This window comes from Fukomys damarensis, unplaced genomic scaffold (assembly GCF_012274545.1).
Source record: "Fukomys damarensis isolate Sample0158 unplaced genomic scaffold, DMR_v1.0_HiC HiC_scaffold_16, whole genome shotgun sequence".
In the NCBI taxonomy this organism is placed as follows: domain Eukaryota; kingdom Metazoa; phylum Chordata; class Mammalia; order Rodentia; family Bathyergidae; genus Fukomys; species Fukomys damarensis.
The window spans coordinates 12,796,894-12,811,062 of NW_022900928.1; the positions used below are offsets into that span (position 1 = coordinate 12,796,894).

At 48.0% G+C, this 14,169-nt stretch overlaps 1 protein-coding gene across 3 annotated transcripts; it reads left to right on the forward strand.

Moving 5' to 3' along the window:
- Positions 1-6: 6 nt before the first annotated feature.
- Positions 7-8,087, forward strand: Kcnj11 (potassium inwardly rectifying channel subfamily J member 11). Of its 3 annotated transcripts, none has more exons than XM_010615155.3 (2): positions 7-1,893; positions 8,017-8,087. In XM_010615155.3, the coding sequence occupies exon 1, from the start codon at positions 675-677 to the stop codon at positions 1,845-1,847; it is 1,173 nt and encodes a 390-aa protein (XP_010613457.1). In that variant the 5' UTR covers positions 7-674; the 3' UTR covers positions 1,848-1,893; positions 8,017-8,087. The 3 variants fall into 3 exon arrangements, with proteins under 3 accessions (XP_010613457.1, XP_033619997.1, XP_010613458.1); XM_033764106.1 differs by lacking the exon at positions 8,017-8,087 and adding an exon at positions 4,683-4,700; XM_010615156.3 differs by lacking the exon at positions 8,017-8,087 and adding an exon at positions 4,552-4,653.
- Positions 8,088-14,169: the final 6,082 nt, after the last annotated feature.

Here is a 14,169-nt window from a genome sequence, read left to right on the forward strand (position 1 = left end):
CCGGGAGGCCGAGGCGCGGAGCGAACCGGGCCGGGTCGCGTGGGGGTCGCGAGGATCCAGAGTTGGGCCGGGTGGAGCGGTGACTCGGAAAGCTCAGGATCCCAAGGAGACAGAGAGGACAAGAGCTGAGAGGCATCCGGAGAGCGGCGGGGAGCGCCAGGGAGGGAAAGGGTGGAAAATAGGGGACGGTCCTGGTGGGGAGCCTGGAGAGCGGGCGGGACTCGCGGCCGGAGCTCGGAGGGGGTCCGGGGACAGAAATGGGCGAGGCAGCGCGCCGTGGAAGCTGTGAGCGGTCTGGTTAGTTGGTAAGACCCGGAGGTGTTCAAGTTCCGAGTCGTGTGAGGGCTGGGCGGGGAGGAGCGGTCTCGGGGGAGGCCTGGGGGTGGGCAGCTGGTGCAGGAGGGCGGGGCTGCGATCTGAGCCAGGTGGAGAGCGGGCAGGTAGAGGGGCGCATGAGACGACGGGCAAGTGGGCTGAAGTGTGAGGCTGGTGTGAAGACGTGAAGCAGGATCCGGTGGAGGCGGGGAAAGTGTGGTGGGCAGCATCTCAGGAGTGAGGCGAGCACAGGCTGAGGGTGGCCACGAGGTGAGCGTGTGCAGGGGAGGGAACCCTAGGCCGGGTCAGGGCAGTGTCCTCCCCCATGAGGGAAGCCCCTCCCTGGGGTCCCTGAAACCATGCTGTCCCGCAAGGGCATCATCCCTGAGGAGTACGTGCTGACACGGCTAGCAGAGGACCCGGCCGAGCCCCGGTACCGCGCCCGAGAGCGGAAGGCTCGCTTTGTGTCCAAGAAGGGCAACTGCAACGTGGCCCACAAGAACATCCGGGAGCAGGGCCGCTTCCTGCAGGACGTGTTCACCACACTGGTGGACCTCAAGTGGCCGCACACGCTGCTCATCTTCACCATGTCTTTCCTGTGCAGCTGGCTGCTCTTTGCCATGGTCTGGTGGCTCATCGCCTTTGCCCATGGTGACCTGGCCCCTGGTGAAGGCACGTCGGTGCCCTGTGTTACCAGCATCCACTCCTTTTCATCTGCCTTCCTTTTCTCCATCGAGGTCCAGGTAACCATCGGTTTTGGTGGGCGCATGGTGACAGAGGAGTGCCCGCTGGCTATCCTGATCCTCATTGTGCAGAACATCGTTGGGCTCATGATCAATGCCATCATGCTGGGCTGCATCTTCATGAAGACTGCCCAGGCGCACCGGCGGGCAGAGACACTCATCTTCAGCAAGCACGCGGTCATTGCTCTGCGCCATGGCCGCCTCTGCTTCATGCTCCGCGTGGGCGACCTCCGGAAAAGCATGATCATCAGTGCCACCATCCACATGCAAGTGGTACGCAAGACCACAAGCCCCGAGGGCGAGGTGGTGCCCCTCCACCAGGTGGACATCCCCATGGAGAACGGTGTGGGTGGAAACAGCATCTTCTTGGTGGCTCCACTCATCATCTACCACGTCATCGATGCCAACAGCCCGCTCTACGACCTGGGACCCAGTGACCTGCACCACCACCAGGACCTCGAGATCATTGTCATCCTGGAAGGTGTGGTAGAAACCACGGGCATCACCACCCAGGCCCGCACGTCCTATCTGGCTGACGAAATCCTCTGGGGCCATCGCTTTGTCCCCATTGTGACGGAGGAAGATGGCCGCTACTCTGTGGACTATTCCAAGTTTGGCAACACCATTAAAGTGCCCACACCGCTCTGCACAGCCCACCAGCTCGATGAGGACCACAGCCTGCTCGATGCCCTGACTCTCGCCTCGGCCCGTGGGCCTCTGCGCAAGCGCAGTGTGGCTGTGGCCAAGACCAAACCCAGGTTTAGCATCTCTCCAGATTCCCTGTCCTGAGTCTGGGAGTCCACCGTTCATGTGGGCACTTCGGCAGTGTGTTGTGGTATGTAGAGTGGGCGAGGTGTGGGCCCCCTGGCCAAGCAAGAGCCTGGTATGAAGATGGACCCTCCTCAGCTCAGCCTCCCGCTGCTGCGTGACTAGGGTATTACAAGGCACTTGTCACTATGCTATTTCTGGACTCAGCAGGAGTCTATACTAGGTTATTTTTGTCCCTACTCCTCCCAGCCCCGGCTCAGGACTTCCTTGCCCCTCTTTCCCTGCCCAGTGCTGGGGAGGCTGTGGGAATTGCTGGACCCTAAAGTTGGGTGTGAAGCCAGTCCTGGTCCCCATAATTGGCCTCCCTCAAGCAGAAACGCTGAGGAAAAACAACCCCTGGTTTGGGGATCTGCTGCTCTGTTTCTGTGCCTGCGAGAAACCAGGCTGCAGGCCTCCTTGGTCTCTGAAGAAGTGATGGGCTAAGGGGTGGGCCTAACCAGTCAGGGAGAGTGAGACAGAGACTTCTGTGTGCACACAGAGACAGCTGGAGGCTGGCAGGCTCAGGCCAGAGAGGGGATGCAGCCAGGCAGGTGGCGGGTGTGTGACGTGAGGAGGCTTTGGCGATTGCTGCCAGGGCTTTGAAAGCAGAAGATGGACCCGGCTCCCCACCTTTCATCCCTAACACCAGGCTTCTGTAAAGAGAGCTCTGTAGGATGGGGCTGCTAGTCCCAGTCAGTCCCCACCCTGAGAGGCTGGAGTGGACTGGGAAGACCCTGACAAGATGAGCAGACAGAGACTGAGGTGAGGGGTCTCATGTCAAACCACATATAATAGGCTGCAGAAGGAACTTCACTCCTGGCTCACCAATGAAAGCTGAGACTTGCATTGCTGTTCAGCAGGAGGCTGGGGTGGAGGTGGGGAGACAACTTTTGGTTGCTGGAAAAAGATGTTGGAAAATTAAGGGTACTAGGGTGGATGGGTCCCCAAGATGAAGAGACCCTTGGGTCTGACCTCAGCCTGGACTGTCCTTGCCCAGAATTCTGCCTCCCACACTGTCAATAAAGCCTGCCCCTCCACAACCTCAACTCTGGGCTGTTCTTGCTGGGGAGGCCTTGAGCGTGTTGGTGGAAAGGGAAGGCAGAGGCTAGCAGCTGTCATTCCGTGTTCAAGACATGCCGTGGCCCTAGCAGGGAGGTGAAGAAAGGCATGTCTTCCCCCACTGAAGGGGACTTTGCCCCTCAGACCCAGCCTGTTGCTTGATCATCTCTGCTCTGGGCATCCACAAGGCTCAGTAACCTGGGCCCTGCCTCCCTCCCAGGGCCTCGCTGGAAGGCTGAGGTACCCGGGGAGAGAGGGGTGGGATATCATAGACCTTAGGGTCAAGAGTGGAAGGCGAGCTCTCCGGCCACCTGCCTGGGTTCCAATCCCACCTCTAGCTGTATGCCTTGGTCAAACACCCTCTCTGTGTCAGCTGCCTCATCATGCTAATGGTGCCCGCCTCAGAGAATAGGGGTGGGAGTGAGAAGCACATGTGAAACGCTGCAGTGCCTGGTCTAGAAGTGCTTCGTACAAACAAGCCATGGCGACTGCTGAGGACTCGGCCACACGGGGAGCAAACTGACCAAGCAAACATTAGGAGAGAAAGTGCTTTCGTCTACTAGGTTCCCCTCACCCATGCTTTTCTCTGCCTGCTCTAACTTTCCACACTGTGTCCCTCCCGGCTCAGTCCAGGATCACAGGGGCTGTGGCAGTGCCTGTTACCTGGGTCCTTGTCTCCACCTGGCCCCCTACGGCCCATCTGCCACGCAGCCAGCACAGCGGTCTTACAAGGGCTGTGAGCCTTTCCTCCCATGTGCACCCTTCAGGAGTCCCCATCACCTTCTGAGTTCAAGGCAGACTTCTCAGGCAGCCACCTCAGGCCCTCACTGCCTTCCTACCCTGGAACTCCCATTCTCTTGCCAGCACCGTGTGCACCCACCACCTACTTCCTGACTGCCTTCCTCATTGGAGCGTGATACTGAGCCTCCTGCCTTGGAGACTTTGCTTGTGTCACTCCTTTCCCTGGACAGTCCAGGCCTCGTATCTGTTGAAATCTATAGAAGTCTAGGCTAATTCATGCCTCCTGGAAGCCCTCCCTGATATCTCTGGGGAGAGATGGTCCCTTCCCTCCTCTGTGCTATTGGTGTTCTTTACCTGTGTTGAAGACTCTGTCTTGCTGTCCTCAAGTTCTCAGCTCCTGGAGGCTTCAAGACAGTGTCTGACCAAGCAGTGAACCTGCCACTGAGTAGGTGCAGAGCAAATGAGTGAGGGGAGGATGGCTGGATAGATGGATGGTGTTCAAGACCACAATGGCAGTGAAGCCTTCAGTGTGCTTTGGCCAATCAGTGAGTCTGTCTCAGGTGCTCCAGAGGCCAAGCTAAGGGGTCAGGAAGTTGCCGCTGCGGGTCTGAGCACTAAACGTTGCCTGCCTCTAGGGTCCAGCATTGATTCCCTTCCTTGTAAAGCTGACCCATTTCTGATGTGGAGGGAGAAGAGCTGAAAAGCTACTCAAAGTCTGGCCAGGATTCTGGGGACCTGGCTGGTTGGACTAAGCTTGGCTTCCCCTAAAGGCACACAGAGGAGCCAGAGTTGCTAATGAGGGGCCATTCAGCATCAACATCTTTGGAGTCCCATCCAGAATAAGCTTCCTCCAAGTCCTAGGGATTTCTTTTCTGACCTGTGACAGGCTGAAGGCTGCAGAAGGCTGAAGGCTGCAGAACTAAGGGGTCAGAGCCACCTGCTGCCCTAAGTGAGAACTACATGATCTCAGAAAATCAAGGCTGCAGGACCTGAAATTTCTACTCACTCCACTTCCAGCCTTAAGGCTCAGCTCAGGAAGCAGCTGGAAAGTTCTGTGGTTGAAAGGCTGGAAGGACCACATCCTGCCTGTGCCCAAAGATCCAGAGAAAAAGTATAATTCAGGAAGCCCCAAGGCCGCCCAGAGGGACATCACTGGCTCTCTATGATCCAGGTCTGTGATGAGGCCTCCTTCTTCCCCGTTCTTTCTCACAAGGACCAGGGCCCTTGATTTCAGTGACGGGCATTTTGCAGTCTCAGGGGACACAGCTACCATTTCTCAGTCACTAACTCACACGGAATTCTGAGAAAGGTGCTGGGCCCGTCCCATGTCAGGAAGCCAGGCTATCTCTTTCCGTGGGGAAACTGCTAGTTTGGAATAATTAGCCCCCTTAGCCCTACTGAAAACCTGCATGGACCACATCCCTCTGGACTGGCATCTTCAGCCCCTCTCAGGCCCCTCACAGGCACCTCAGCCCTTTCTGCTGGCTCACCCAGATCTCCCTGCAGGTGGCATCCTTCCAGCCCTGCCCTTCTCTGAAGCTCCTCCCTGTTTCTTTTCCTGGGGACAATTTTCCTTGAGAGCTTACAGCCACAGCGGAGGAGGATCCTGGCCTCTCACAGCTGCCAGGCTGCCCAAGGCCTCTGAGGTTTTCCCGGGCCCAGGCATCAGACGTGCAGATGACTTTGGAAAGGAGATGGGAATTCCACACATCAAAGTGGTGCTGTCCCCAGACTGGGAAAGCCCTGAAAAAAAACCACATAACCACTCCAAGTTGGGAGGGGCAGGGAAAGGAGGAACAGTGAGAATGAAGCCAGGCTGGGACCACAAGTGGGGTCGGCTGTATTATTTTACTGGAGTCGAGATTATCTGAGCCTCTCTGCCAGGCTGAGCCACCTGGGGCTCTCAGGATCCTCATGAGCAAGGAGGTGGGTGCTTGCTACGCCTCATTCTAATTCTGCTCATGGCAGGCCCAGCTCTGGAGGGTCCTGAAGGGCAGGCTCAGAGACCAGCCACCTGGCTTCCCACGCATGAACTCCCGCCTTTCCCTGACTGACCTCCATTTCTTCCAAGCCTTGATGTTAGTGAGTGGAACGCATGATAGAAAGTGCCCATCTGACTGCAGGATACATTATCTTCCCTGGGAGAAGCAGCAGGGTAGAGGTGGGCAGCACAGGTCAGCACCACCCAACAGCTACCCTCAGTTCACAGCTCTAGTTACCCCTCTTCCACTAGTGAGGCAGCTCTTCTTCAGGAAACCTCTTTCTTTGCAGCACAAGTATGTCCCAAAGTACTCCCCAGACCATCAACACCCCAGCTGAAGCAAAGCAGACTTTGCCTGTGCCTCTCTTTATTCTCTAGGTCATAGGAAATAATGCCAGGAGAAGACAAAGGGTAACTTCAGCTGAGAGAGAAGTAAACAGAACCAACGCTTTTATCAATGCCAGCTGTGCCCTCCTTTTCCCAGCCATCTTGGAAGGGGAATGAAAATCATTCCTAGGGGGCTGGAACACAGTCTGTGGTGGAGCAGGTAGTCTTGGTTCTTGGGAAAAGCCATGCAGTTGGATGCTCATGCTCTGAAGGGGTCCCCGCGGTGTGTCTGTGTGGGAGACAGCCACTGTCCGCCTGAAGGAAGCCGCAGAAGCACCACGGCCCTCGGTATGCACCACTGGCTCCCCTAGTTCCGTGTGGGTCCTGTGGGAAGCAGCTTTCACAAAGGGGTCAGAAGTGAAGAGGGCTCTTCCGGGCAATTCGGAGAAACATAAAGGGCTGGGGAGGGGACAGGATGGTGACCATGATGCAGGAGAACTGGGAAGGGACTGCAGCATTTATTGCCTTCACTGGGAAGCAACAGTGTACAGGTGAGCGGTGCCATCATCACCACCCCACAGCTTTCCCCAGTTCACAGCCCCAGTAAACTGTTTCCTACTAATCCAGACCCTCCTGTCAGCAAATGACGTGCACATCAAAATCACGTTGTCACTAGACAATCTGAAGAACCATATCTACTCCAGCCTGGAGGGAGGTGGGCAAAGGAAGAGCAGTGATATTAATGAAGGACTGGTACTAGAAGTGTGTTTTGTTACAGTGCAGTTGAGATTAAACACGACCTCTTTGCAGGATGAACCACCTGGGGCATTGAAGATCCTCATGGGAAGGGAGACAGCTTCTTTCTACTCCTCATCCTAGTTCTGCTCAGGGAAGGCCCAGTTCTGGAGTGATGGTGATATAGGGCACCAACTAATCTAAATAATTTAACTAGGGAAAAATTATAATTCTCAACCTGCTAGATGTCTGAAACACCAAGTTCATGTTCTCTAAAATCGGAGAATGAATTCTAGGAACAGCAGAGTTAAGAGTAGGGAATATTGGCCTCCCCTGCACAACAAGGAGGCCCCACCGCAGACCCCGGACACCCAGAGGGAGCTGGTGGAGCTCGTGAAGTGGAAGCGGGAGCTGGCAGAAACACCGGCAAACTTGGAGAGACAGATCTATGTTTTTGAAGGAAGCTACCTAGAAGATACTCAGATGTATGGCAATATTATTTGTGGCTGGCATCGGTATCTGACCAATAAAAACTCCAATAGCAAAATGACCAAAGGAACCGGAAGTTTAAGGAAGCCAAGCAGCTCTTCAGTAAATATTTATTTTTTTTCTTTTTGTACCCAAAATTGAACTTGGGTCCTTGCGCTTTCCAGGCAGGCGGCAGAACCACTGAGCTAAATCCCCAGCCCTCTTCAGTAAATCTTCTGTTACATGGGCAGCTGCATTAAGTGCATTGGCAGGAGCTCAGGTCCAGCTCATTGCAAAGTGGAGCCAGGAAGTGGGACGAAAAGTCATACTTCTCCATACTTCCACAATCAGGGAAACGAGCCCAACCAGGAAGAACCTGAGGATCTGGATGGATCTGTTCAGGGAGTGAAACCTCAGAAGCCTGCTTCTTCCACTTCCTCAGGGAGTCATCATAGCAAACATTAAAAAATGAAAGAATAAAAACTGGCACAGGTATATATATTAGGTTAGGCTGGGAAGTTTAAAAAACCGAAAAACACGATGGAGGATTGATCCGAAGTTAAACAAAAAACCACGAGCCATTAGAAGACTCATAGTAAGGAAGCGTCCAGGTTGTAGAGCCAGCTTCCCTTCTCCCACCTCACACGGATAAACATCCCTCATCTGAGCACGTGCCCTCCTCTGCTCTCCCAGACCTAGTGCCTGTGGCTCTGAGTAGTTTGTTCTAAATGTGATGTCACTTCTGTCAGACATTGCATTGTCTTTCTTAGAAGCAGAACTTCGGGGACACCGAGGTGTGCTTGTGATCCCCACGTTGCTCTCTGTGTGTTTCTCCCTTAGAATGAATGTCTCCCCCAAACTGGCCGGCCCCAGCTCCACCTGTGAACTCCACTGAGATGCACTCTCGGATTTTGTATTATGCTGAAGGTAGACCACAAGTCACATTTCTGATGTAGGCTATAAATACCTGGCATTTCTCTTACTTTATTTTGTTTAATTATTTTCCTATTGTTTTTACCATCTTTATTTTCTTCCTGGGACTTTTTGTAATGCTGTTGTACAGATCATTCCTTCCTGCTGACATATCTGATGATCTCTTTCATGCAATTGCCAATGTTAACTGAAAATAGTTTGGTTTACTATAAGTAAATTGGGAAACTTGGCTCAGTGGTTTTTTGCAGGGGGAAGGTAAAGAGTGTTTATTTAATAATTACCTATCTTGGCCGGGGATTTAGCTCAGCAGTTCGGTGGCCTGCCTTGCAAGCGCAAGGACCCAAGTTCAATCCCCGGTAAAAAAAAAAAAAAAAAAAAATTACCTATCTTAAATATCTCTGAGTTGGAAGCAGTTTTGTGTTCAAGGAGCAGAAAAACTAAAAACCATAAGTTTAAATCAATCCTTTTAAGAGATACTTTTATTCTTTTGTATAAATAAAATTCATAGGTTTTGACTTCTCATGCTTTACTTTTAAACCTGAAAAAAAAAGTGGGAATATTGTTTGAGGGAAAGGAGCAAAGCCATGAAGTGAGGCAGGTACATAGTAGGACAAAACTATAGTCAACTGATATAATCCAGTGGAAAATCCCAAGGTGGGCATGCAGTGGGTCAAAACCATGATCAACTAGTAAGATTACAGGTACAGTGGCTTAGAATATTGATTAAATGGGGATCAAATGGGGAGAAAAGACACATAGCAAGCATGCATGGAATGAGTAATGATTTACCAGAAGGGATGGCCCAGGGAGGTTTTGGTCCCCAGCTAAGGTGATTGATGCCTATTTAGAATTTCAATCAGTTATTTACCTCTAGGGGAAGGATGTGAGTGTAGTAGTTCTTCTGAGTCTTGGCCTTGAGTAGATGGGCCTCAATGGTCTGTACTGACTACTTTGAGGGCCCAGCCCTTTCTCACTGCCTATAATGTATCTAATTAGCTTAGCTACTGTAATATTGGAAAGGTCAGGTTGCCCAGGCCAGCCCACCTGGGTCCCTGGGGATGATCTGCCTTTATCTGATGTCAGTTCCTTCCATGCCTGGTTGCTAATGAGTACAACATGTGATACAAAATACACATCTGACTTGCAGGATACATTATGTTCACTGGGAAACAGTGGCATACAGGCGAACAGTAGGAGTCAGTACTACCAACAGCTTTCACCAGCTTACAGCCCAAGTAAACTGTTTTCTGCTAATCCTAAACCTTATCAGCAAACGATCTCATTCTTTGAAGCACAAATAGCTCCAAACTCCTCCTAACCAGACCACGAACACTTCAACTGAAGCAAAGCAGACTTTGTGTAGCCCTGGGATGGGGGAAGAGGAAGCAACAGAGCCCCTACTGTGGGTCCTGGCCTCCTGTGAGCCATTATAACACAAGGCTAAAGAATAAAGACAGGAAACAAAATTTAAGAGAGAAGCTGGGTCTCGGGGCCTGATTAATGCTACTCTGGGCAATAAAGACAAAGGAGCCAAATGCATCCAGGATTTACTAAATACCATCATAGGAAGGAATAGGGAGCAGAGTATGCTTTGAAGGGAAGTAGTGAAATACTGCTGAACATGTGGTATGATGGCACCAGACAGGGCTGTTTTGGAATACGCACTGTTTATCTAGCTTGGATAGAACAAAGAAGTACCGGGATGGGGTGTAATCAGCAAGCAACAACATTAGGTCAGTGAGAAGCCATAACTCAGGGGAAAGGATTTTAATTGGGGTCACATTGACCTCAGCTGCATGTAACTCAGCAGAGCCCTGCCACTTCAGACCAGAACCTAGACTTCAGTGACAGCCATTAGCAAAGGAGGAATAGTAGCCCAATTCTGCTACCTGACATGTCCATTTGGCTCATGTAGGGCTTTGATCTGATCTCTGACGTAAAATATAGCTGAATTAAGGGAGGCAAGAAGCATGTGCCACTAATAGCCCTCTAGTACTAGGCAGGGATTTCTGCTACACTGTTTCATGTTATTCTCAATTACATTTGAAATAATACCATTATTATTGGGAAGGTGGAAAGGTAACTTCAGGGTAACCCAGAGGAAAATAAACACAACCAAAACTTTCTTTGGTTCAATTCCAGCTGTGTCCTCTTTTTCCCATCATTGCATAGTTCTCTCCTAGGGAGAGCAGCCTGAATAGTCTATGCTTGAACAATGGACTTGGTGATCAGGAAAAACCATCCACTTGGATCCTCATTCTCTGGAGGAGTCTCTGCTGTGTGTCTCTATGTGAGGAAAGCCTCTGTCCACCTGGAGGAAGCCACAAAACCACCATTACCGGAGACCCCTGTAGTCAGGTTCCAGTACCCACCTGCCCAGTGTACAACGCAGGCCTACAAAATAAATACACTAATAAGAGAAATAAGAGACAGAACTAGGAGAGAAAGTCAGGTGCCAGGACAACCAATGCTGGTGCAACCAACAAAGGTGCTGGCCAGTTCCAGGCACTGACTTTTATTGGCATTCAAATGGGGTAAAGGTGATGTGTGGTTTCTGTGGAAATTAATGTAAACAAGGTTCATAAAAGACAAGACAAAGCATTCTTAAATTAAGAACAGAATAGACAAGATGTGGTTTTTCTATAAAATGGAATATTACTCAGCCATAAAGAATGAGAAATTAGATTCATTCATAGGAAAATGGATACATATTGAGGATATCACACATGTGTAAATACCAAATAGTTTCTCTGGTGTGAATAAACTATAATAGTACATAAGATCCTAATGAGATAATTGACAATGTGAAATAGGAAGAAAGGGGCTAAAGGTGTAGGGAAAGTGAGAAGGGTAGGGGAAAGCTAATAAGGGAAAAGAAAGAAATATGAGAAAATGAAAAAATGGAAAAGAAGTGTTTGTAAAGGAGGAGGGGATGAGGGAAAGCGGGGAAGGGAGGGCAAGGACAAGGGGGAAATAATGAGAACCAAGACCTGTCATGTAAAGGTGCAAGATCCCAATAATGAATGTAACTGTACTGTATACCTAAAATGTACCAGTAAACTCAATGAGGAAAAAAAAAGAACAGAATAGACAAAATATTTGACTGTAATTAGAACATTGTCCTTCTAGCCTGAAGGTTTTAGTTGTGGGAATGGAATGTGGATGCAAGTTACTCTGACCTCAGCACACAGGCTTCAGCCAGACTCACTTCTCACAACAAGCCAATCGTGGAGTTAACTCTTCACAGCCTGCTTTGGGCATAATCAATATTACAATCCTCTGCATCCCCCCCCCTTCTCTGTTTAAAAATGGATGCTGCATCAGATCTGATCTTTGCAGGTCCGAGGGCTGTAGCAGATAAGGGGAGTTGCTCAGATGCGCCCTTTGCATGTCTTTCAGCAGGTGTGTCACACTGTGCTGCTTGCAGCAAATCTATCTTGTTGGTCCATGGTGGTACATTCTGGGATGATGGCCACAGCATCTTTTTATTTTCTGTTTAAAAATAAGCATATCCTAGCCCCTATGTTGTTAATTGTATTGAGCCATTTACCTTTTAGTTAGGGCATACTTTGACAACATTAGTGTCTAGGACTTGTCTGTAGATCTTTTTTGTATCAGTGGAGTTTCAATGGAGTATATTTACCATTCATAAGTGAATTTAAATAGTTAAAAGTAACAACAAGATCTAATTCAGCTTTTTGAGGTAGCTGTGCCCCCTTGTTTATGCAATTGTGTCTTTAGGGAAAGGTAAGTACACTCAACCATGGTTTGTCCTGTGAGTTACCCAATAGACCTATGTATGTCACAAGGACTTATAATGTGTCTGACTTAGCAGTTTATAATAATTTTCTTTATAAAAGAGCACCTCCTATTATGAAAGAGGGGAGAAAGGGTGTAGTTTCAATCCAACTGTTTTAAGCTGAGAAGGGTCAACACAGGGAAGACCACAGTTAGGGGCTCTCTTCAGGGAGCTAATTTAATAGGCCTTAAATAAAAACTGTAATTTAGCAATTATAAACTCAATCTCACAGATTTTGGTAAAAAAAAAAAAATCTAGCACATTTGTTAAACTATTTTTAGAGGACTAAAATAGTGATTATAACCTGCTGGCTCTTAGACACTTTTACTAATGGAGGTTATCTATAAGCCTGATATTTGTCATAATTTTTCTTTTAATTTTAGCTGTAAAAAGATTGAAAGTTTAGTAATTTTAAAAAACAATTTTAGCTAAAAAGTTTAAAAACTCTTGCTGAGATATACAAATTTTACCATAGCTTTTTCTAATGACCCATGCAGGGGTGAGTCCCAGTGTAGTTGGAAACTGCCAGTAGGGGTCAGCAATTGGAGGCCCATTTTATATACAGCTTTATTATTGTGGTCTTGACTTCATATATCTTTGGATTATACTTCTCTATTGGGTGTTTCAGACCAAGTTAAAGTGAGATCTATAAACTAAATAATAGATCTAATGTAAGATCTATAAATTAAAATTAACCGCTTGCTATCAAGGTCAATTAAGTTTCCACAGGCATTACTGTGAACCTTATATAGAGCTTTTCAGCTCCTGTCAGTGTCAGCCATTAGGATATGTCACTGCCTTGCTTGACCATGTCATTTGCTGTGAACACATGAGCTACTTTTCCCTACAAGTGACACTCCTTTGGCACACTCTGGATCCTTATCTTTTTGGTGTCCAACAATCTCCCTGCTCAGGAGTTTGGGTGACTTACCAAAGTTACAGGATCTTATAGCAAAGGTTCTCTCATGTCCTGGGTTGTTTATAGACCTTCAAGGGCCAGAGCCAAAATATTGGCTGTCTTCTTAGCCCAGTTACCTCACTAGTTCTGGTCTCCAAACTTTAGTTGTTGAACACTCAAAAGAGAAGATCCAGTAGTATTAGCCCTGCAATGGGATAGTGAACTTAATTATTATGATTTTACCTGGCTATCAAGCACTTTGAAATACAAAATATAGTTAGAAGACTGTTATTATTAGCAATCATGGTTGCTTTAGTAGTTGAATTCCTGTAAAATGTTAACAGAAAAAAAGCTTCATCTCAAGAGCCACATACAATATTTTAGTATGACATTCATGATGACATTATCTTTGTAACATACATAAATGTCCATCTCAACATAAAATAGCCATTGTTAAAGGTACTCATTCTCCTAAAAAAACACAAAAAAATTTTCTACTACATTGTTTTTTATAGGATGCCATCCAAAGAAAATACATCAGTATATAAATGCACCTGTTATCGTAGGTAGCTGGAATGTAAGAAAAAGGTGAATACCTGAATTAAAAGGAGGTTATCATAAACAATATATTAGAAAACCTGTGTAGTCAGAAAGCATGAATTCATTTAGTAAAACAGAAAATTAACAATAATAATTATCATAATTATATGAAACCTTACGCCCTTTAATTTGGTACCAAAAACATGTTCTCAACAAAACCTTCGTTTTCTTTTCCCCCCCACAGAAAATTTAAGCTTTTGAAGATAACCAAGGTAAAACCTATCACAATACATTTAGAACTTAACCCTTTGGTGACAACCAATGTAAACACATTTCAATAACATTTAAGTAATATTCATTGATGTAAGACTTTTTATGCCTATAAATGCAAACCTTATATTTGGGGTAACTCCTGTGAAAGACAAAGGGAAGGAGGAGGTGGAGGAGAAAGCCTCAGACCACAATGCAGGCCATTTGTGAAGGGCGAGGGAGACAAGTGGAAGATGAAGAAGAACCTCATTATACACAAGCTCCTAGAGGGAAAAGGCATTGGCTAGGACTATGCAGGGACAGCACAGATGGGCTCAAGCATGATTGGCACGGCTGAAATGTTGGCCAACTGTGGTCCTCACCCAAGCTCTGTCAGAAGGGCCTAGACAGCACATCTCCAGCCTGCCACATCCTCGGGTTGAAGCTCAGCTTTTGCTATATAAGTTAACCTAACACAGTAACTATACAAAAATAAATATAAATATATATATATATTATATTTTAAAATATTTATTTTTAAATATATTTTATATATATATAACATATATATATA

Excerpts from the sequence above, each read along its gene's own strand:
- Kcnj11 (XM_010615155.3), top strand. The coding sequence starts at position 675 with ATGCTGTCCCGCAAGGGCATCATCCCTGAGGAGTACGTGCTGACACGG.